This window comes from Cygnus atratus, chromosome 19, assembly GCF_013377495.2.
Source record: "Cygnus atratus isolate AKBS03 ecotype Queensland, Australia chromosome 19, CAtr_DNAZoo_HiC_assembly, whole genome shotgun sequence".
NCBI lineage: Eukaryota > Metazoa > Chordata > Aves > Anseriformes > Anatidae > Cygnus > Cygnus atratus.
This window is the reverse complement of record NC_066380.1, coordinates 5,161,917-5,183,768: the sequence shown is the minus strand read 5'-3', so window position 1 is coordinate 5,183,768 and position 21,852 is coordinate 5,161,917. Positions and strand designations below refer to the sequence as shown.

General features: G+C 48.3%; 1 protein-coding gene across 9 annotated transcripts in view; it reads right to left on the bottom strand.

Annotated features, from left to right (window-relative positions):
- The window catches only part of RAPGEF1 (Rap guanine nucleotide exchange factor 1), an 88,301-nt gene that overhangs the window by 16,056 nt on the left and 50,393 nt on the right, over window positions 1-21,852 (bottom strand). For 6 of the 9 annotated variants that reach the window (XM_050714510.1, XM_035555148.2, XM_035555153.2 and 3 more), the window contains 3 exons: window positions 21,110-21,613; window positions 14,522-14,724; window positions 650-742 (listed from right to left, as the gene is read on the bottom strand). In XM_050714510.1, coding sequence (XP_050570467.1) covers window positions 650-742; window positions 14,522-14,724; window positions 21,110-21,613 — 800 coding nt within the window. Of the gene's footprint in view, window positions 1-649; window positions 743-2,034; window positions 2,317-11,587; window positions 11,747-14,521; window positions 14,725-21,109; window positions 21,614-21,852 lie in introns of all 9 variants that reach the window. The other 3 variants (XM_035555154.2, XM_050714512.1, XM_035555158.2) reach the window with 2 other exon arrangements.

The window sequence follows — 21,852 nt, the reverse complement described above, 5'->3', positions numbered from 1 at the left end:
CATTTAACGCCAGCACAGATAAAGGTCTCGGAGACATCCTGCAGGAGAAGTGCCTTCCTAGGCGAGGGCAGGCAAGGGACCAGCACAGACCTCTGCCGCCGTTCGCTGTGACACAACAGGAAGATGGCACCTCCCTGCCGTGGAGCACACCCTGCCTCCTCTAGGAAATACCTAAGATAGGAGGCGTGAGTAAAGGAAGAAACAGCTCTAAATCACTTCGTACCCAGATGGGGAAGTAAAAGATAAAAAAAAAAAAAAAAAAAAAGAGGAGTACAAGGCTTCATTTATTGACATAGGAAAGCCAAAGCGGTTACAGGAGTGAACCCGGACACAGGACCGTGCTGGTCAGAGTGCAGCTTTCTGAAGGGGAACCTCACGCAAGCAGCTCCAAACAAACAGCGAAGCGCAGGTGAGACAGGGAGGAAGGAGAAGCCATCCCTCCATCCTGCCAGGGCTCTCCCAACCTCGACAGCCTGCTCTCCACCCCAACCAGGAGACCATCAAAGCTAGCAAGCCAGGAGAGGGCAGGCAAAGGGACAGCCGGCAAGGGGACAGGGCACCCCGGGATGCGCAGGGCTGGTACCAAGCGTGAGCTGAGCATGCACCAGGCAGCCCCTTCCCGGTGCGTGGCCCTCTCCAGGTTACTTACTCCTGCAGGGTGAGGGACCTCCCCGTTGCTCTGGCCAGAGGAATACAGATTGACGTATTCACCCTCACCAGCCTCCTCGCTGGCGTTTTCGCTCTAGGGGAGACAGGACGAAAGGAGATAGGTGACGGTGCCCCTCGCCAGCTGTTAGCGAGCGCCCGTGCCCACGCCTGGGCGGAGCGGTGCCCTGCGGCCGCTGCCACCTAGCCAGAAGCCCTGCCTCTGGCTCAGCTGCGCCTGCCTGGAGGCTGGTGTTTTCTGGTTCTCGAGCGGTATCCAGAGGGCCCCGAGCTGCAGCAGGCACTGCGTGGCAAGAGGGGACTGCGCAGGTGCCAAGCGCGCGCGGGGACTGAAGGCTGCGGCTGCTGAGCGGTCAGAGCCTGGAGCACAAGCACCCGCCCCTGCTGACACCAGGCCTGCCGCTATGTGCAGAGCAGCCCCAAAGACCCAAATGTGTCCTAAAACTGCTTCACAGCACAGGCTACAGCCATCGCGCCAGGCTGAGCCAAGCTCAAGGGCTACTGGGCTACAACAAGGACCCAAAGCAAGGAAGATGCAACAGCGAGGTCAGGTCCAAAGGGTGAAAAAAAGATCGCTGCCTCTGCAGTCTGTGTCCCTCTTCCAAGCTCTTCGAAGAGGCACCACCACCACGCACACAGCTCAGGCTCTAATCCCATCACCTGTGGGTTTTGCAGCGGAGAGGAGAGACGCTGCCTTGTACAAGAGGTGCTCAGCGAAGTAACCTGCCTGCTGGTCGGCAAAAACAGCCTGGGACTTGGAACTCACAGCAGCGCCTATCAGTGAGGGAACAGCTTTAGTCCCACCTCACCGACAGCGATGCTTTGCTCCGACTTGCGCTGCCACCACGTGCACAGCCGGTGCTGCTGGAAGAGCAGGAGCCTGGAGGAAGCAGCAGGGTTATGCACAGGAGAGCACGAGCTGAACCAAACCCACAGCTCCAGGGGCTCCCCAGTGGGAAGGGAGCAGGACAGCTATCACCAATTCCTGCCACAGCAGCAGCTGCAGGATGGAACCGCTGCTAGGAGCCTGTGTTTAGAAACTACCAACCTCACAACACCCCTTTACCTTCCTCTGGTTTGTATCACAATTGCAGGAAGCTAGAGCAACTTCTCTTCCTCTCTCCTTCACCAGCATTTGACATTTTATGTTTCCAACATAGGCATTAACATTTTCTCAAACCCATGAGGTTCATTGTTTTGTAGAAATCTTTGTATGAAATTACCTCTCTGCATTCACACACAAGTTTGGAAACCAGGCTAGATCACATCGAGCTTAAGCATGTATTAATACAAGCGACATTTCTTTAAAACAAAAACAACCCCCAGCCTTGCATTAAGGTGCATTATCATCTCTTTGGATAGTCTCACCGAAGCCGTCTGGAGAGAATCAGTGAAAGAGGTTTCAGAAGGAAGGCAGACAGGAGCATTCCCGTTAAAGCTGCTCTCCTGCGAGGAGGAGTTTGGCACATCCCCAGCGCTGGGAGACTGGCTGGCCGTGGCTGGCACCGCTAGGTCAGAGCTCTGAGACGGATGGACGGTGGGGAAAGGCGGGGTGGAGCAGGACGAGGAGGTAGAAGACAGGAAAGGAGGTATGGAGACTTGGTTGTGAGGCACAAAGTCCTGGGAGTAGGACCTAAACACAGACTTGTACTACAGGACGCGGAGACGGACGACACAAACAAGGAAGATGGGAAAAGGAAGGAGACAGACAAAAGAAAAAGTAATTAGATCAGCAGCAGCTCAGCAGTGACAGCACAAGGCAATTCCAACAACGGCACCTCCCGGTCGAGAGGCGAACCCCAGCAGAGGGAGCGTTATTTTATCATCCCCCCATTCCAGCAGGAACTGCCTCCTGGGCCAGCAGGCAGCTTTTTCACGGCTGAGGAGAGTCCTGACACCACCAGCAGCCGGGCAGGGAAGGTGGGCAATGGTGTTTGTCTGCAGGGACCCAGCCTCAGCCGGGCAGGGGGGAAAGCCTGGGTTTCAGCACTTAATGACAACGTGCACCTGGAAGGCGCTTGGGTGGCTGAAAGGATGTGAAGCTGTACAGAAACCATGACTGTGAGCACGCTGGAAGTGTCTCAACAGAGAGAAGTACGCTGGGGATTGTTGCTTTTCTGGGCTTTTCCACAGGATCCAAATTTAAGATGCCGCTTGCTCCAACCCTGTAATTTAACAACTCCTGTGTCAAGTCTGTTCCAGAACACGCAGCTCCCAGTGAGAAGTGACTGGATCCCATCTTCAAAGCTACACTGAAGGATAAAGGGGATTACAACAGTAGATGCTTTTACTCCTTTCCGTCTGAGAAACATTGGGAGCAAAACCGATAATTGCCCTCAGGAGCAATGAATTCCTTATCAAACCAATCCTTTAATGCAGTGGCTCTAAAAGTCAGTTGAAGAGATGAAAAGAGATCATCTACATAAAGCTTTATTTCACTATCTCTCCTAATCATCAGATTACTGTTCAGATAATATTAAACAGGGTGCAGTGGGAGTACATTGTGCCAAGAAAAACACGAGCAATCCTCTGTCTTTTAACATCTGGTGCTAGTAAGATTTACCACCAGGGTATCTCCAAAACAACAAGAGAGCAAAGCTGACACCCACCAGAGAGAGAGAGAAGGGAAAAAAAAAAGAAAAAAAAGACAACAATGCTAAACCTGCTGGAGAGGAGCTTTAGGAAGCATCACGTCACCCAAAAACACCGTGCTGAAATGAAGCTGTGGTGGTTGCCTGCTCGAGCAACCTGCTGCAGGACAGTGCACGGCAGAGCTCTCAGGAAGCACACGCACACCTTGCTCAAACCTGGCTGGAAAGTGACACTGCTGTGATGGTAAAAGGAAAAAAAAAAAAAAAAAAAAGGAAACAAAGGCATGAATTGGAAAATTCAGGCTACATTCTTTCAGGGGAATTAAGCAGGTGAGAAAATCAAAGCTCCGTCCATCACCTGAGTACACCTTGGTGGTGGTTGTCAGTTTTCTTTTCCTACCTCTGAAATAGGTAAGCTTAAAAATCTGAACAGAGAACTGCCTCAGGCTTGAAGCCCGGGCAAAGAAGTTTTTCCACTACAAGCTGGAAAGGAAACAAAGGTCAACGGCTAGACTTTACCTTCCACCACCCCAATCCTCCAGCGGCTGCCCTCCGCCGTGCCTCGAGTCCGGCTGTGCTCTGGGTGCTGTCTAGGGGCCCCAGACGAATCGCGGGCCATAATACAGAGGAGCAGAGGGAGATGCTTTGGAAAGAGAGCTTAAAAGACTACTGAAGAATAATCAAAATGCAAATCCCTACCACATGCCTGTGGCTGAAAGGAGCCTGGCTCTAGGACAGGCTCCTCTCCCTTCCTGCCCGTCTCTTCACGGGTGAGCAGCCCCGGCTCCAGGGACACCGTCCGCTCGTGGTGCTGCCTCGTAACAATGACAAGTCTAATCTCCGTATTTACTTTCTGCCCGGATAAATGCTCTACATTTATTCATTTTCACTCGCATGGCACAAAACACTAAATCCCTCGTAAGACTCCAGGCTCATGACATCACCCCGGCTCAGCAGATTCATTATGCCTGCCCCGTCCCCCTGCTATTCCATGATCTCACTGCCGCTAACCGCCAACTAATGCCCCGAGTCCTGGGCCAGTCCCCATAGAAAGAATTGGAGCAGAGCAGACAAAGAACACGGACCTCCCACCAAACACTCTTGCAATGGTGCTCGAGAAGGCGCCCAGCAAACTGCTGCCCCAGTGGTGAGATGAAACACTGCCGTAAGGGAAATGATTTTCTCCAATGGGGGCTTTATCCCAGCGCCTCCACTGCTGGGCCTCCTGCACCCTACCAGGCACCCTGCTGTCCTTCACTTTGCAGTTGATGGACATCTTCCACCGAGGACTCCCCAAAGTTACCGTCTCCGACTTGCTGAACCTGGAGAAAAAGCCAGGGTTTTGCAGGGAAGCAGCGGAGCTCATTCAGACCACGAGCAAGGGGAACTCCTGGCCTCAATTGCATCGCCTGGGGACAGTCAGGCACCCTGCGAAGGGCTCATGCTGTGCCAGGGCAGTGGCAGGGTTAGTTCAGGCCAAACGGGGGCCAGAGGCTCGGCAGCTGGTGGGCTGCGTGGTGTGCAGCCTGCAGGCTCGGCTCACTGCTCAGGGAGATGAATTACTGCTGCTAGGGAAGGAAAATCTGCACAGCTTCTGACTTGCAGAATTTCGGAGACATTAATGCCAATTTGAAGGCAATTTAGGCCTAAATATAGCACAACTTTGCATCAATTTTAAAACTCTGAATGTGGATACGTTACTACTGACAATCTGTACACATTCATCTCCCCTTGGCCTCGCCAGTGCACCTTTCAAAACAATATCTTGGCACGCGGTGCGTAGAAAGTACCAGCTTAAGGCCCAGGTAGCCAGGAGAACGCATTAATCTTCACGATGGGATCCGTGATCAATCACTTCACGGTGCAGACACGCTCTCAGCCTGCCGTTAACAAAGGGAACAGCCCTGGGAAGCCTTTGGTGAGCTGGCATTCATTAACCAGGCTGCTCTCAGCTCCCGGTCCTGTACGGCTGCAGCTCGGAGCAGGCAGCCAGGAAGAGCCCTCCTTCCTCCCCGGCAAGCAGCTCGGGAATTCCAGCTATGCAGCCATGCTGGGACAAGAGCCAAGAATGCAGCATACTTTGAAAGTGGAAAAACACCCTGCGGTGGAGATGATGTCCATATGGCACCCATTCCCGCTGCGCCCCCGGCCAGCCCGGCCCAGCCCAGCCGGCAGCTGCAGCAGGAATTGCTGCGATGGCTTCCGCAGGGTTTGGGCGGTGTACGGCTCTGGGAAGCCGCCATCCTGCAAAATCCACGCTTATTTTGGGAGGGGAGAGTCCATTCAAGACAACTGTCATAAGCAAATTAGTCCTCCCCTGGCCCCACAAAATCACAGGCAGCAGTTTATCTTGGAAACTAATCAGTGCTTTTTAAAATACTGCTTCTTAGAGGTTTTTTGCAGGGTCAGTAAGGCCTCAGTTATGTCTGTACTGACATAACCTCCTGCTCCACGGCTTTGCTTTAGGTGAAATGATTTGAAATAATTTTTGGGAAGCTAGAAAGCAACCAGATCCTTTGAGAACCGATGTTTTCCTCTTTCCAAACGCAGACCATGCTGCCAGGCTCCTAGCAAGGGACCAGAGGACGGTCTCTCACTGCGGGGGATTCTGACCTGCGACAGCAAATGGCCAAATAGGGAGAAGAGAGGGCAAAGAGAGATCCCTCTACTCTTACCAGTAAAGTGTATTTATAAAAAGCTATCTGTCACTTGGGAAGCATTCCCACAAAGCATGCTCTCAGCGAGAAGCAATCTCCTGAGCACAGCGGGAAGCCGACCTGCCCAGACCTGACAGTTTACACACACTGACACCAGCATAGCACACGGATCTTCCAGGGATGGCATCTTTCAACATCCCCAAGTTGCTGCCTTTGATTTTTTTGTTTTAGAACAGCTTTCCATCATTAACGGGGGCGTCACAGGATGTCCCAAAGGTCAATGACATTGGAGACGTTTATTTGGATTAGATGGCAGGAGATAAACTCTCTAACAGAAAACTTATTTTTTAAAGAGTGATGCTTCTCAACACCCCCTACGCACGGCTGACCAAGTAACAGGGAGGAAGAGTGTTTATGGGCAGTCACTGACTGCGAGCAACAGCAATCTCCATCCTAAATTCAGAGCTGAATTCAATTAAATGGCTGTCAGAGCATCTGCAGCATCAGCAGCCCCAGTCTTTACCTTTTAAGCAAAGCCTTCTCAGTCACCCAACCGACTTCTGCCAAATTAATCTGCAATCCTGCCAGACACTCCCAGATCAGATAGAGCATCAGAATTCCAAAACACGAAGCTATCAGAGGAAAGGATCAATCTTTCAGATCTCCTCTGCTAAGGCTATTAAGAGAGAAACGTGGGCAACGCGCCAGAACTGGATGCCCAAATTCTAACAGCAGAGAACTGTGTTCGCAAAACCCTGGGCGTTGCACAAACCCTAAGAATATAATTACACAGACAACTATTGGAAAACACTTCCTATCTCATGACACAATGCTGGACTTCCAGGTACTTTTGCTAATGAGGAAGGAAATGCTCCTACAATGAATGGCTGGAAACACAGGCTGCCAACAGACCGGCTTCAAGCACTGCCACAGGAAAGGCAGTAACCCCTCGTGCCTGAATGCTTCTCGGCGAAGCCTCTGACCCGGCTGCACGGCTGACCTCACTATTTTTAAATAGTGGTTAGCACAGCAGATGGATGGATGGGGCTTTTGTTTCCCTTGGGAAAGGGTCTCCTGGCTTCTGCATCAAAAACACAACATCCGAACTCTCCTTAAGGGAGAATTTCTTAAGGGAGGGTTTCTTATACAACCTGGCCGTGAAAATAGGTGGGGGGATGAAAACATTTGCAAGACTTACTAACCATGCTATCATGCATCTCTCTTGAAACTATCAGAACTCAATCTCATCACAAATACAGCATCAGCTCCTGTTTGTCCTGTAAACAATACCACCGTATCTGACAGATCTTTCAAAGGCAGAGCATGGAGGTGAAGACGAGACTCCTAAAGCCAGCCACACAAAAAAGTGGCATGTGGCCTGTGAAATCAGCAGGCTGACTGTTTAGAGACCTATGCAGAGACAGAGTGCAGATAAATGTAAGCGGCTGTGCTTTTCTGAGGCAGGATTCGGCGATGCTGGCATACAACAGCACTATTAATACCGCCATGCAGGCTTGCTGCGGGCAGTGGAAATGAACATAAATGCAAAAGGAACATGAAACAGGAAAGGCAAAACAATACTTAGCGCTAAACAGCTGCTTAAATGGATGCAAATCTTGTTTCCCCTTTCCCTCTGCTCCAAAGTAAGGAGCCAAATCCTGCTTAGGACAGAAAGGAACTAACACACTGGGATCTCACGGTCCTGGTTTCACAGTGGCTCCCACCATCAGAGCACCATATGCATCCAAAAAACTCAGTCTCTGCCAAGGATCGGAGCTGCAGGCTGGGTTGCAGACTGGAACTGAGCTACATAAATAGGAGCAAGGTGGGGAAAACATGCAAAGCACATGTCGGAATTGTGTGCGTCTTTAAACGCTTATCTGACCCTCCTTTTCCTGAACATGCATTAACACACACACAAGAAAGAGAAACGGTTGCTGTGAATTTTCTGTGCATTTTCCCAATTTGCAACAGAACTGTGGGAACAAGTGAAAACAGAAGCGCTGAACTAGAGTTTTCATAAGGAAATCACTTATGCTTTCTGTTGGAAGCAGGCGGCCGATTTGGTTCCTTGGCAGTTACTGGAAATGGTTTTTAATTAAAAAGAAAACACAAGACAAAACAGCATTTTGAGAAAGGTAAGATATTTCCCCACAGTGGAGGATACAGCCAAATTTCCACTAGTGGGATTTGCAGGACTCAGAGAAAACAACTGCATCCCTTGTTTCAACAAAAAGCTTCCTAGTTGTAAGTGAATGCAAGTCTCTCTGTGGTCTTTGGTGGAAACTATGTAGACAGATAGCAGTGTATCTTGTCTCCTCAATGATTTCTTCTATCAGTGCAGAGTTCCCCCACTGCCAGGAAGCCATGAGATTTGATTCCTGCCATTTGGAAACCTGCTCACCCATTTCCAGTCGACAGCACAATGAGATGAAAAGGACAGTATCTCTGTCTCACAACAGGAAGGGAGGGAGGAGATCTGCTGGGGAAAGACTTCTGCAAACCAAGTTCAGGATACGAAGCAGGATGCATTCTTATTGCACACCTCCTTCCCCACTGTCTAGCAACAGAGATTTGCTTTCAAAAGACAGGGGAATCCCTAAAATGACTCTTGACATTACGATCCAGTTGTCCCAGCAATGTGAGATTTAACGGCGTAACAGTGGGGACGATGATGCTGTGTTTCCTTACAGCATCAGCCCACGCTACAAACATGACCCTTGCTGGCACAGAGGCTAGACACGAATCAGACTCGGTGAAAAACAGACCCAGCTTGCCAAACCTATGAGGTTTGATCCAGTTGCTTAAGATCTGCCTCTACCCAGTAAAAGCTATTACTTCTGACACAACTTCCTGCAAAGAAGGGAAAAGCACGATTAGTGGGTTCACAGAGCGCTGGTGGCTTCTGGGCTGCAGCAGCGTCTGCAGCTCTGAGGGGAAAGAAAAAAAGAGTCAGGATTCTGGAAAAGAAACTCACAAATTACAAATTAAGAGAGTAAAGATGGTCTGAACTCCTTCACTTTTTTTTTTCTTTTCCATTTCTTCAAAGCACCATCTGAAAAGAACTTTTTAAGCCCTACAAATCAGTAGTAAGGAGTTAGTACTTGCTCCTTTGTGCATAGGCACAATAAGGTACATGCAAAACACGGTGCTGCCTTCACACGAACAGATTGGTACGGGACTAGGTGTTCTCCTGGGACTGACTCCTGCTGTCCACCCCAAGCCAGCCCCATGGGAACAAAAAAAGCACGGGGCACTTTCTGACACTTGGCTATGCTTGGAAATCTGCAGAGCGCTGCTCACGTTGTGTTAATGCACAGCCATTTGGTTTATTAGCTCCGACTTCCTGGCATTGACCTAAGGAGGGTTTGTGTTCACGTACAGAAGGGATAAAGATTAACGCAGGAGATGTATCATTTTGAGAGATTTGATGATCACCACTGATTATCTGGGTACGTAGGAGGTCAACCCCTCAGTTAGCTGGTGCACGGAAGGTGTGCTCTTCCTCGCATTAACTCCCCTGCTGGGACTGGTGGATTGCTAATGCTTAGCTCTTAACAGGTTTATTGCTCACCACAGTGCTCATCTGAGTGAAAGAGCAGAAAAAACGAGGACATGAGAATGACAGGAGAGCAGAGCAATGCACACGAAGTGCTCCTGGTGCAGCTTGGAGCATCCCCCATGTGAAAGGCAGTTTTGCCAGGCAATGCTCCGGAGCAGACTGCAAGAAGGGCTCCGAGGTCCTTCTCAGTGCTGGAATGCAGGGTGTCACCCTGGGAGCGATCCAAACCTTGACAGCTGTTTCACTTCTCTGTCTCATTAGGGACAGGGAAAATGGGATAAACCATGGCTGTGATACTATATGGGTCAGCTATGAAGCATGTAAGGACATTGGTATTTTGCAGCTCAGAGACAAAGAGTCACTGTCAAAGGTGTAAGATCTCATTTTTGCCTGTGAAAAAATAAACCAGCTAGAGTCACGAGCCACCATGAGATTACCATAAATTAAAGGCATTAATGGAAAAGTCACCACTTTTAATTCAGTTATTTCCTTTGTGCATTTGACAGTGCATTGCCGAACTGTTCTCGTTCCTCATGCTTCATTCATTCTCCCTTTACCAAATCCTTGCAAAAAAGAGTAAGGATTTTTAATGAAGTTTTAACATTTCATAAAATAATCTATTCAGAATAAGGTATTCCAAAGCAAGACTAGAACAGGTCAAAATAATTAAGTATGCAGTAACCATTTACATCTAACCAGGACACTTTTTAAAGTGAACGTGCCCACATATTTTTAGAACGTTATAGCATCATATTTATAGGCTCTCAATTATAACAAAAATAGTGAAGTGCTTTTACCTGGTCTTACACTTCTGTTATCTTTGCAAGGACCGCTATCAAACAGAAAGCTGTACAATTCAGAACTTTTGCATTATTTCAATTTTTAAAACTGTTTTTCACGGACTCATGCAAGCAGTAACCTTACCACACCTCAGCCTTTCCAGCTTTGCAGCACAATTATGATACTGCTCTCTCTCCTACAAGTGGAAGCTGAAAGCTTTAATTCACGGCTTGTGAAGTAACTCTACTTGAATACTTTCTTCTTCAGACCCAGCTAATAACATCATTGCTATTCATTTTTAGAGAACGAGTAAGCATTGAAATGCAAAGACAGCAGTGACAGTGTGAGGATACAGTTTTCAAATATTTAGTATTAAACTAATTGAAACATTCCTGAATTTTCTTAACTGTTGCCTGATAATTTCTCCAGAATAAATCTAATTTACTAAATGTCCAAGCTACTGTTAAAAAATAATCTATTCTCAGCTGTCATCAGGCAGGCAATCAGCACAGAACCATACGGCCCTACATGCAAGCGCTCCTCATGCTGTTGAGCTGTTGGAATCCCATGGTTCGATTTAATTTCATTACATTAACACTTCGTTATTGCTACCATTTAATTTAAGCAGCTGATCACAGATTTAAGCGGTACTTTAAGACTATTATTTCAATTTAAATCATTTTAGGCTCCTCCTGCGGTTCTCTTTTCAGACCAGAGCTGCAGGAGAAGAAACCCTGCTCATTCGTCAGCAAACCATACAAGCTTACAGAGATTGTTTGGGACCAGGGGGACGTGAAGGGAAGCGGACAAGCAAATACAAGATGAAAGATGTGGTAGAGGCCATCTTCCAGAGAAAAAAATTAAGGAGCTGTGTGGCCACTGTTCCATGCATTTGCCTAAATCCGTGTACTTCAGGGATGGCGGCTCGTTATTCCTCCAAAGGCCCGATTCACACGGCAGCATTTAATCAACTCATCCACATCGCTGACGTTATGCAGCAGAACAAAAAGCCTTGGCAGTTTCAGCGTGCAGCCTGGGGAACATGTAGGTCATGGGAGTGTGCCTTAGCACACAGGCCTGGTCTCCTCTGCCAGTCCCTCTCCACAAACGTGAATCCAGATGTGGATACACAGTAATGAAAGCTGCATCTGCCCCGCATTTCATTTAATAAGATTTACACACCATTTTTATCACCTGGCTGCTTACTACTGAGTTCCAAAGCCCCCAAAGAACTTTTCTCTTTACCCAGAACATAAGCACAGGTTGGCACACGAGCATTTAATCACTGGCACAAATACACACACGTTACAGAAGTGCAGAAAGCAACTCACCGAGTGCACAGGAAAGGAGCTGTGCCGGTTGAGAAAGGAGTTAGAGACTGACATAGTGAGGCCCTGAGTGGCACCGGTGTCCTCGGGGGTGAAGGGCACTTTAGTTTGCTGGACACAGTAGGAGACAGAAGGGAAAGAAGAGGCAGCATAGGAGGCCTGCTGAAGACGGGGAAGAAAGCGAGAGACAGAAGAAACAAAGAAAGAAAGCATAGAAAAAGCTATGAATAAAGGGTAAGAAATGCTAACAGTAAAACAATGCATATAATGGCTTGCTAAGCAAACAGCTATTCATACAGTTCATCAGCGCCAGACACACTGATACACCCTTCTTGAGCTCAGGAGGCATGACAAAAATCACAGTTCGAATCGTCTTTGTTTCACAAATCCCCAAAAATAAACGCCCACCTCCCCCTCCCAGTTCACCTCTGGACAGCTCCTGGAAGGCAGGCTGGCTGCTCCACGCCGCCCTTTTTGCCCCATAACAGTGGGGACAGATGCCCAAAGGAGCAGGTATGGGCACGAGCTGCTGCCCAGCAGGGCCCTGGCTCTTCCTTCTGGCTGTTAAGCAGCCATCTCTTGCAGACTTCTAGCTTTTTTTTAGGCAATCTGCAGACTGAAAACTCAGGACTCTCCAGGGTGGTCTACGGGCCTTCACGGGTGCTGTGGGGATACTGGATAAAAACGATGCCCACTGAGTTTTCAGTCCGACTCAAAATTATACATTGTTTGCACAAGAGGGAGATATTATGCAGCAAATAATAAATACTATCAGGAATTTCACCTGAATTCACTGCAGTAAGGGGCTGAGGGAGGCTAAGCTGTACCTAGGCTTTCTCAGCCCTGACTTGTCGAATATAACGTGCAAATATTTTATATACAAGAAATGAAACTTGCAAGAAAGGACTTCCTAATTATTATTTTAGAGAGAAGTCCATCCAGCAAACCTTCCCTGCTGCTGGAGCAGCTGATGTCCACACGATCTCCTGTTTCAGGATCTCCCTGGGCAGCAGGACCAGAGGAACAATAGAGTCTGATGGCTTTTACAGTGATTGCTGAATGAGCCATTGTCTGCTCGCACCACTCTCCCAGCTGAGAGACGAAGGTAGGGGCACAAGGTTGCATTTTAAGAAACTTCTGCTTCAGGCAGAGCATCACCTTGATAATATCAAGCCTGCAAGACTACAAGAATGCCTGGAAGGCAAAACAGTGACATTTTGGCTGCCCAGATAATGATTAAAGGGCAGCAAAGAAATGTTTCGCTTCAGCTGACAAACTCAAAAAAGGAGCTGAATTTCCCTTCCACACAATAATGATCACAGTAATAAACAATTATTAGGACCCAGCTTGAAATCTGTGCTTTGCTACATACCCGACATGACCATGCAGAGACCATGTCATCATTAGGAACTGTCACGAGGGCACGGTCACCTCTAAGAGGAGGTAGGGCAAGGGACTACAAGCGACCGTGCAAGGATCTCTCTGACAAGGGGACCAGAGCCCCTGGGGAAGTGCCTGATCCTTCAGAGAGGAGTCCTGAAGAGCCTTCTGTATCCCTAAAAATTGGATGGGTCGGGGCATTTAAGGTTTCACCCCCACAAAGCAATAATGCATAATACTCAGTTTACTTAACATTTGGCCAGGAATGTTACTTCATTTTTTAGGACTCCTATCTGTGTCAAAGGAATGCAGTTATGCGAATTCCCGCACTGGAACTCTATGTAGCTTTTCCCATTTCATTAAAAAGTAGCTCTCTGGGACAGTCAAACTTTAGCACAGATAACAGCAGCACATATTGCAACAGTTGCCCTCACGATGGTAAGAGCGTGGCTCTGCTCCAACATCTCCTGTTTTATTAAAGCCATGGCCAATGTCAGTCAAATAGCTTCGACAAAAAAAATGCATTTTAAAAACATTTTAGCTGTTCTTTAAAAAAGGTAATATAAAGAATAATATAAACAAACCCCTTAAGGTTGGAGTTAAAAAAGTGCAAAGAAAAAAAGGCTCTTAAAAAGAAATAGGACAAAATCTGTTTTATTTCAGCCACTGAGGCTGGAAATAAAACTGCTGCTGCCATCGCTGAGGCCAGGGCTTCATCCCCCACGTGGAAAATGGGGCTCACCGTAGTGTTCAACTCAATGCACATACACTTGTGGACGTGCCTTTATGTGCCAGTAGGCTGAAATGGCCAAAAGATCACCGTGAAATTCCATTCTTCAGAAGGCAATTAACATTCTCGTTAAATACAAATAAATGAAACAATTTCACCAAACAAGCCAAACCGAAACAAACTGAAAAAGCACCACCAAAGCCCTGGGGCACACAAAGGCAGGGGTGCCACTGGCTCCTACAGCCACAGAACTGTGCAAACCAGGTAAAATCCTGAATCTCACAAGGGGGCTGATGTGGGGAAAACACGCACGAGTTAAATAATGGCTGTACCAAGGTTCTGTGGCTCTGGCAAAGACTGAGCCATAAAAGCAGTGATTATGTTTAAATGGTTATTATTAGTGGCATCCTTGACAACAAATTCAAAACAACATTGGGAACAACAGTGCAGCAATCTCTCAAAAATTGCGTTGCCCAGCGTGTCAAAATCTTCAAAGCACTCGTCATTACAAAGCCTCCAGTCTGGCACAGATTCAGCCGTGCCATGTGGAAGACTAACATTTCATTTTCAGGGCATTTCAGGACTTTCAGAGCTGACGGAGAATAGTCTGAACGCAGGGTTAGAAAGGAGCACAGGAGCTCAAAGTAGATGATGCAAAATGCCTAAAAACGTGTTAACAAGATGGCAAGGAACACGAGGTGGACGACACCAATGAGACATCCATCCTCCCACAACCGCAGCCCGTCAGAAGGAGAGGCAGCAAACCCAGAGCTGCTCCCACGAGGCTGCTGCGCCCTGCTGGGGAGGGCACCACGGATATCACTCACCAGCTGCCGCTGTTTTGGTGGGAGAGCGGGTGGAGGTGCCAGGTCTTGAGAGGGTTCTAAGCTGATGAAGGAGTCGTTGATGCCATAGACTTCCCTGAGGTGCTTGTTCTTCTGCTGGTAGATGTGCTCGTTCTGCGGGGTCTGGTAGAACATGGATGGCTGCGGCTCTGAGTAGTCTTCCACAAACTGCATGTAGGCCAGCACTGCAACACAAAAAGGTCACGCTCACTGCTTCTGGTCTGCGTGCTGCAGCCTGCCCTGCCCCAAGCAGGCACGGCGCCCACCCTCGGAATAAATAGGAGCGATGCCACGCTGTTCTTGCAGCTGGGCTTTGCTTCAGGGCAGCGGCAGCAAGGCATCTGCGGTACCTCGCACAGCAGGTTGCCGTTCACCTTGGAGGAGACGAATCTGTGAGCTTCCCATCCTGCAAGCCAGCACACAATGAGAATTGTCGCAGGCCACAAACGAATTTGGCACCGGTTTTGCTTAAACCAGTGATGTCTCCAAATAGCTACCTGAGGAGTTTGACTTACCAACTCTCAGACCAAACCCCTTCCTCGTGTAACCTGGGGCAATTTGGGGAATATTCCTCAACAGCTGATGCCCCAGGTCACCAAAAGAAAGAGAATGACTTCGGTCTGCTTTTAGGAGACACAAATCACCTCGCACAAAGATGCAACCTTAACAGCAAAGCTGTAATAATTCCTGTGCCTACGTAAGTCTCCTATCTGTAGTTAGCATGATTTCTAGAATGAGAGGGCTTGCAGTCCTTCCCCAGCCTAGCAGCTGATCAAACTTACTGGAAAACACCTGCCTGCAAGACTGGGCGTACCTGTCCCTCAGCTATTCATGTGCCGCTGCTGGCACAAGAGTCTAGCCTTTTAGAAGTGCCACTGACCTCACTCTCCTCCTTCATGAGCTCAAATCCACCATCCTTCGCTCCTGTCCCTTTCTAAAGCATCTTCACACCTCCGAATTTGCAACTGAATCCAGCTGATTCTAAAGCACTTCTGAGATGCAGTTTGATGGAAGTTTTAAATGGGATCAAATCTCATTCGGGGCACATTTGCATCTGTAAAATATCCTTCAAAAATCTATGCAAAAGCACACAGGTCTGCCTGTGTAGCTCTGAGAAAAGATTAGCTTCTGCTGCAGTATCTTAGTATGGAAGAGGGAGAAAGACACCCAGGAGCACCGGAAGACTACTACAAAACCCCAGAATTATTATGTAATAAATGGAAATTAAATAAATAACTTTAATCTACATACCTGCAAACTGGAGCAACAGTTGTAGTTAAGTGTCATAAAAAGAACTAACTAGGGCCTTCTTGTAAATATGCTGTCAAGCACAACACACCTGATCATTCACTCCCCACCCCGATAAAAATGCGCTTGTCAGTTTCTGTAACTTTGGTCATTAGGAGGCGATTACTCAGCTTCTGCTAGCACTGTAGTTGTACAGCTGAAATGCACGGATGGCTTCAGTGAGAGCTATAAATGCAGCGATCACAGGGCAGCGTTTGCACATCATGAAGCTGGTTCCCATACTAGCTCCAAGGCAAACCCCCCGTTCACCTGTCAATGAGAGACACAGGCCAGCCTGCTTCAAACAGGACGCAGCCGTGCGAATGTGTCGGCAGGAAGGAGTCGCTTTGCACCTGTCTTTTGCACCTTTTTTCAGATTTCCTCCAGTATTTTAAATTTTGCTTAGAAATGGAGCTAACGCAGCTGCCCCTTCCCACAGAATGCTAACCCTCCTCCAGAAAACAGAATAAAGGAAAAAAAAAAACAGAGTGCAGGAAAGCTCAGCTGGTACATTTCAATCCCAACCGGCAACACCTGCTGTCCCTGTCCTGTGACCCCACACAGGGCTGCCAGCGGACAACCTGTCTGTGTCCCGCAGCTCTGCCAGCTCCTGCAGAGCTCCGCCAAGGCTGCTGCAATTCTGACCTTCGGCACCCCTGCCATGTGCGCCTTGCTCCTCTTCCTCCCCCGGCCACCCTCCTGGCTTGCCAGCATTGCACCAAGATGTAAGTCACCATCCTTGCTGGTTTAAACCATTCCTCTTGGATTGGAGTCTTGGTACAGAAAATAGAGAATTACTATAATAATAAGTGTTTTTGAGTATCTGCAATTCAGCTGACTCAGGTATTCCCATTAATACCTGCGCCCCAAAAATGCCTTGGTATCACACAACAACTTTGGAGGGTAAGTTCTGAGATATTTCTATAGCAGCAAAAGTGAACTAAGGATCAAGACTCCTTGGAGAAGGGTGGAGGACAAGAGCTCGAGGGAAAAGGCCACATTTTGAGAGCTCATCAACTGATTAGGACAAAAGCCAAGAACTTGGGCTTAGCAATGCTGGTATAATGCAGCTGCAATTGCTAAATTGAGACCAAGCCTTTGTGCAGAGTTACCTACAAAAACAGTGCTACACTTAGTGCTCAGATCCGAAGACAACGCTCGGGACCAGTAGCTGAGTTCCTGGGTTCAGAAGCCTGTTTGGCAGTACGGACTTGGGAAGTGTTGGTGAGAAGGGTAACACATCAGATACTTGCGTAAAATTGAATTACTGTAATTCAAGGTAGGAAGCCTGAACGCTGCTGAGAGCCTTAACTCAATCTGTAAGGGAATAATGAAGAGCTCTTTTATCTCGGCTCTTTATTAGGCTAATGCATCCCATTGCCAGGGCAGCTCCCGTGCCCTGCTTGTTACTACTCGTCCGAGGCAGGCAAGCATGTCTCTGCTTCTGCTTTGTCTTCAACTCTGTTTTTAGGTGAAGCAACAAACAGTTGGGATGGTGAAATACAAACCTGGCTCAGAAGTAGGGACTGCAGAGCGTAAATTAAAATAGGCATCGTTAAAATGCTGCCCATCTTCAGCAGGATACTAAGGCAGCACTCCTGAGGCTGCTGTTTGCGAAGGGTCTTCTCTCTCCCCTCCCCTCCCCTCCCTGGTGTGGTTTTTAACAAGGCAGAAATTTAAAAAGCAGATGGGAAATTACATCACCGGCTCAGATCGGCCGCACGCCCTGCAGCGGCTCTGTGAAAAGGGAGGGGATGGGGGCTGCAACCTCACCCGTGAGCAGCCGGGTGGAGTGACACAGTCTGAAAGCAGCACCCGGGAGAGAAGGGAGGAGTGAGACAGAGAGAACCTCTCCCACCACAGCACCATGCCCAGCTTATGTCAGTTCTGAACCAAGGCAGAAAATATTTGAAAGAGGAGAAAGAAAAAAAAAAACAGCAACTGACTGTGGCTACTGCGGCTAGGAACACCTTCCCTGCAATGTGCTTGCTGTGCCTCGGCTGTTGTTTCTGAAGGAGCTAAAGCTGCTCGGGGATCCGTGGCGTACACCAGCTCTGCCCACATGGTAAAACTCACAGGTACTGCTCACGCTGCGCCGGGCGGCCGCTAACGGTGCTGGGGGAGCTCCGCAGCCAGCAGGAGCAGCTGCTGGTCCAGGAAGCAGACAGAAAAAAGGCAGCAAACCATTTTGTGTCATGAAAACACCCTTGGACCTGTGGTTCCTGGGGTCTGCAAGGAATTCCTAGAAGATTACGAGCAAGAAGGTGCATCTGCAATACAGGTAAGGCACAGCAGTATCTGATGAAGAGAACCCACCGAAGGTTCTGGTGCTAGGTCAGCAGGCTGCGTTACAACCAGCCCCGCACAGCAGCAACAGATCCACGTGCACAGGGAAGAGCCAAAATAATGGAAATTCTTAAGCTACACCACACGTCAACTCGGTGCAGAAGTCCAGGTCAAAGAAGCCAGTCTTTGCTGTCACCTCTGGGAGGAGAGCTGTTTTTCAGAGCTCCCATTACACGCTGGCTCAGCCCAGAATGCCCTCAGCACGGCTCCTGCAGTTAAGTACCAGCTGCTTGCGGGGCACCAGGCTGCATTTTGTTCCCACTGACAGGGAAGGAAACATGAATAAGTGCCTCGCCACCAGTCTGCAAGCTGGCTGGGGGGAGGATCTTGCTATTTCTGACTCCAGGCTCTTCATGGCAGAAGCTGTTCGCTGTCTGTGTCTTGTACAGCAGGAGCACAAGCGGTGCTCAAGCAGAAGGCTGGAGTCATTTGCCCTTAGCACAGTAGCATGTACAGCACAGTAAAAGCACAATTCATGCCAGCCTAAAAGGCTTACCACTCCCCTGCTTAAATTATAGAGAAGTCAACTCTTGGAGGTCCCTCTGAGCACAGCTCCCAGCAGCACACATGGTGAACTCAAGCTGGATTTGCTGTTTATTATTAATAGACCATCAAAGTCTCTGCTGCAACATTTCCTGCCAACCACCAAAGGATGACCCACAACAAAGGGACTAAAACCAAGTCGCATTTGTGACAGCTCCAGATCTTTAATAAATTCGTGCATCTCTTCAGGATTCCAGAAGTTTGTTGGGGTTGTGGAAGCAGCATCGCCCCATCTGTGTGATGACACAAGAGTATCTACATAAACCAGCCTCTAGGCCCCCAATCCTGGGCGCTACCATACGGCCTGAGTAATGTTTCATTGCCCTTTTTATGTTGAAAATAAAAGTAAAACTAACAACCACAGATCTGTGGTGTGATATGCTGCGAAGGAAAGGCGATCTAAAACAAGTTTAGTGTCACATGAATGCAGCTAAAAACCTGCAGCAGTCAGGTATCACCCGAGCACTACTACAAGCCCTGCACCAAGGATGCTTTATCAGACCAGCAGAGCTGTCAACACATTAGACAACAGCTTCTACTTTTCCTAACAATGCAATCTGATCAATCCCCCGAGCTTCTGATAGTGCCAGATGACAGTTAGCTCTGTTCTAACATCAAAGAAAATTCACGTACGAGGCCGTGCTATTGAGGTTAAAAGTGTGCATGGGCAATAAAGGAGAAGAGAGCTTTTAAAATTGTTTTTAAGTAACCCCTTGACATCTTATATGATAAGAGAAAACAAAGACGTGGGGCTTAAAGAGAAAAGTAAACAGCCCAGGTCTCTCTTTCAACTGTCAAACTGCCTCTTATCCACGGCCCATCCCGGCGCCTCTCCCCGCTAAAGCTGTCTGCGTGTACAGAGGCGCATGGCCCTGCGTCCATCCCTGCCTGCGTGATGTAAAACCATCCAGCCCGGCCCTCGTTATTCATACGCGGAGTCCACGTGGCCTGACCCTACAGCGAGGAGGCTCTGTACCCATCCCCTTGCAGCTGATGCTGCATGCAGGTATTTAGAGCAGCGGGAACCGTAACAAACAGCCCTGGCTGTGCACCGTGCCAGCATTTATTTCCTTTCTGTCATTTGCAAACCAGCATCTCAGCTACTTTTTACTTGCTTTCTGTATCTTTTAACTGTCTGCTTACCAGCGAGGGACAGAAGAACTTGTCTGTGTTTGGGGACACTCAACTACAACCAGACTACTACAACCTGACCCTCACTTTCAGGTGGGTCAGGCCTTGTAATCTGATGAAAATCCCAGGTTTGTACATGGAGCAGTCACTTAGACATACTGGAGATGATTCAAGCCAATGCACTTTTTTTTTTTCTTTTAAAAAAGTGCCTGTCACAGTAAACTACACAGGAATGGACAAAACCTGGGCCTTGCAGCACAGCACACCAATGTCACTTCCACCTTATTCCCAGTGAAAACGCAGTGAAAAACTGCAGAAATGAGTCAGAAGGCCAGTTCAGCACTTTTGAATCATCTCTTCACTTGGGCTGCAAGCCATACAGCTTATCGCTGCTGATCCAGAAGGTGCATGCACTACCTTCTCATGCAACGTACAGGCACATATGCAACATAGGCACAGCTAGCCAGTGACTAGTAAAACAACATTTGCTGGATCTCACTGTATAGTCCACTGCCTTCCTTGTCAGATCAGTATGGCTGCTTTTCTGGCAAAAGGTTTCACATTTTTGTGGCCATGAACATTAACAAAATTAGAATAAGGTCACGAGCTTGAGCTGCAGTCGGCACTGGTGTGCCAGGAGCCTGGCTGGGGATGGCAAGTCTTTGCGTTTAGAGGCTGCTCGTTTTAATGATGTGGGAAACTCTTAGGTGTCCAAAGGAAATGAGATCCTGTAGCAGAACAGCAGTATTGGACACGAGGTTAACAGGGTTGTCTTGCTCAGCTGTGTGGGTGACCATGTTCCTGTTGCCAAATAACTGCACTGGCAATGCTCAGTTTTGGACAGAAAAGCAGCCCTTTCTCTGAGCTCTTGGAGAGTACCCAATTCTTTTCTGCACTGGGAAAACATTCATAAAATGGGGGAAGAGGGGAAGGAACGGCCATAAAAAGGGAAGACAAAGCAGGAGGATTTGGAAGACAGTGTCTCAGAGCTTCACACATGCAAACACTGAAGTAATGAAGATGCTGCACGTTGCCACCTCCCCTGGGCCTGGACCATTCCAGGCTCAGTCATTCCCTGGCCACCAAAGGACTGGCACTTCCCTTCCATGCCTGTGACACTGACCACGAGCGATTTTGACAATTATCCCCATGTGAGCAAGAGCTTGGGGTCACCATTACTTAGTGGTCATCAGAAGTATGGCAACTGCAAGAAAAGGGAAAGGTAAAAATAAAAGCAATACCCAAACACAAGAACTTGCTTACTGTGTTTGTTTTTCTTCTCCGGCAGAGGTGGTGGCTTCTCTGGGTCACTGTTAGAAAAGTCAGCCATTAATTCAACCGGTGCTGAAGAGTTTCCTTGCTGGAAGGGCAAAACAGCAGCAAGTGGTGTGAAGGGTACTGATGCGACAGACCCTGCGTTCTGCATGTCATCCTCTGAGATGTTATCATATTGTGAAGGGTGTCTTTCATATGAGATCCTGCAGCCTGAGTTATCTGAAGTCTGAGAGGCTGCGCTCCTCCTCTTCTTTTCTGGTAAAGCTGGAGGAGTCTCTGTTGGCTGCGCAGCTCCCGAGAGGCTGCAAAATTCCAGCGGAGGAGAGCTGCCCTGTGGGAGCTGGAAAGTATGTCCATGGAAAGGGGAGCCAGACTCGCCCAGGGACTCTGGCAAGGGGCTGAGGATACCTGGCATCTGCGGAGGTATCTGATCAGCATTCGAGAGGTCCTGCTGCAGGAATTCATAGTCCGGGTCATAGTGATCGGATTGATCTGGTTAAACAAGGAGGAAAGGAAAATCACCCATTAGTTTCTCTCTGTTCCTGGTCAGCCCTTCTCAGTTCTGCCCATCCCATTCCATCAGTTAATTAAGCTGTTCTCTTAATCAGAGTGCTACCTCCTTGCAACAGGGACCATCTTGCTATACCTTCAGTAAAGCCCAGACTAAATAAAACTCTTACCTTATTTCTTTATGCTAGCAAACAAAAAACATGAATTCAATAGGTAGGTCA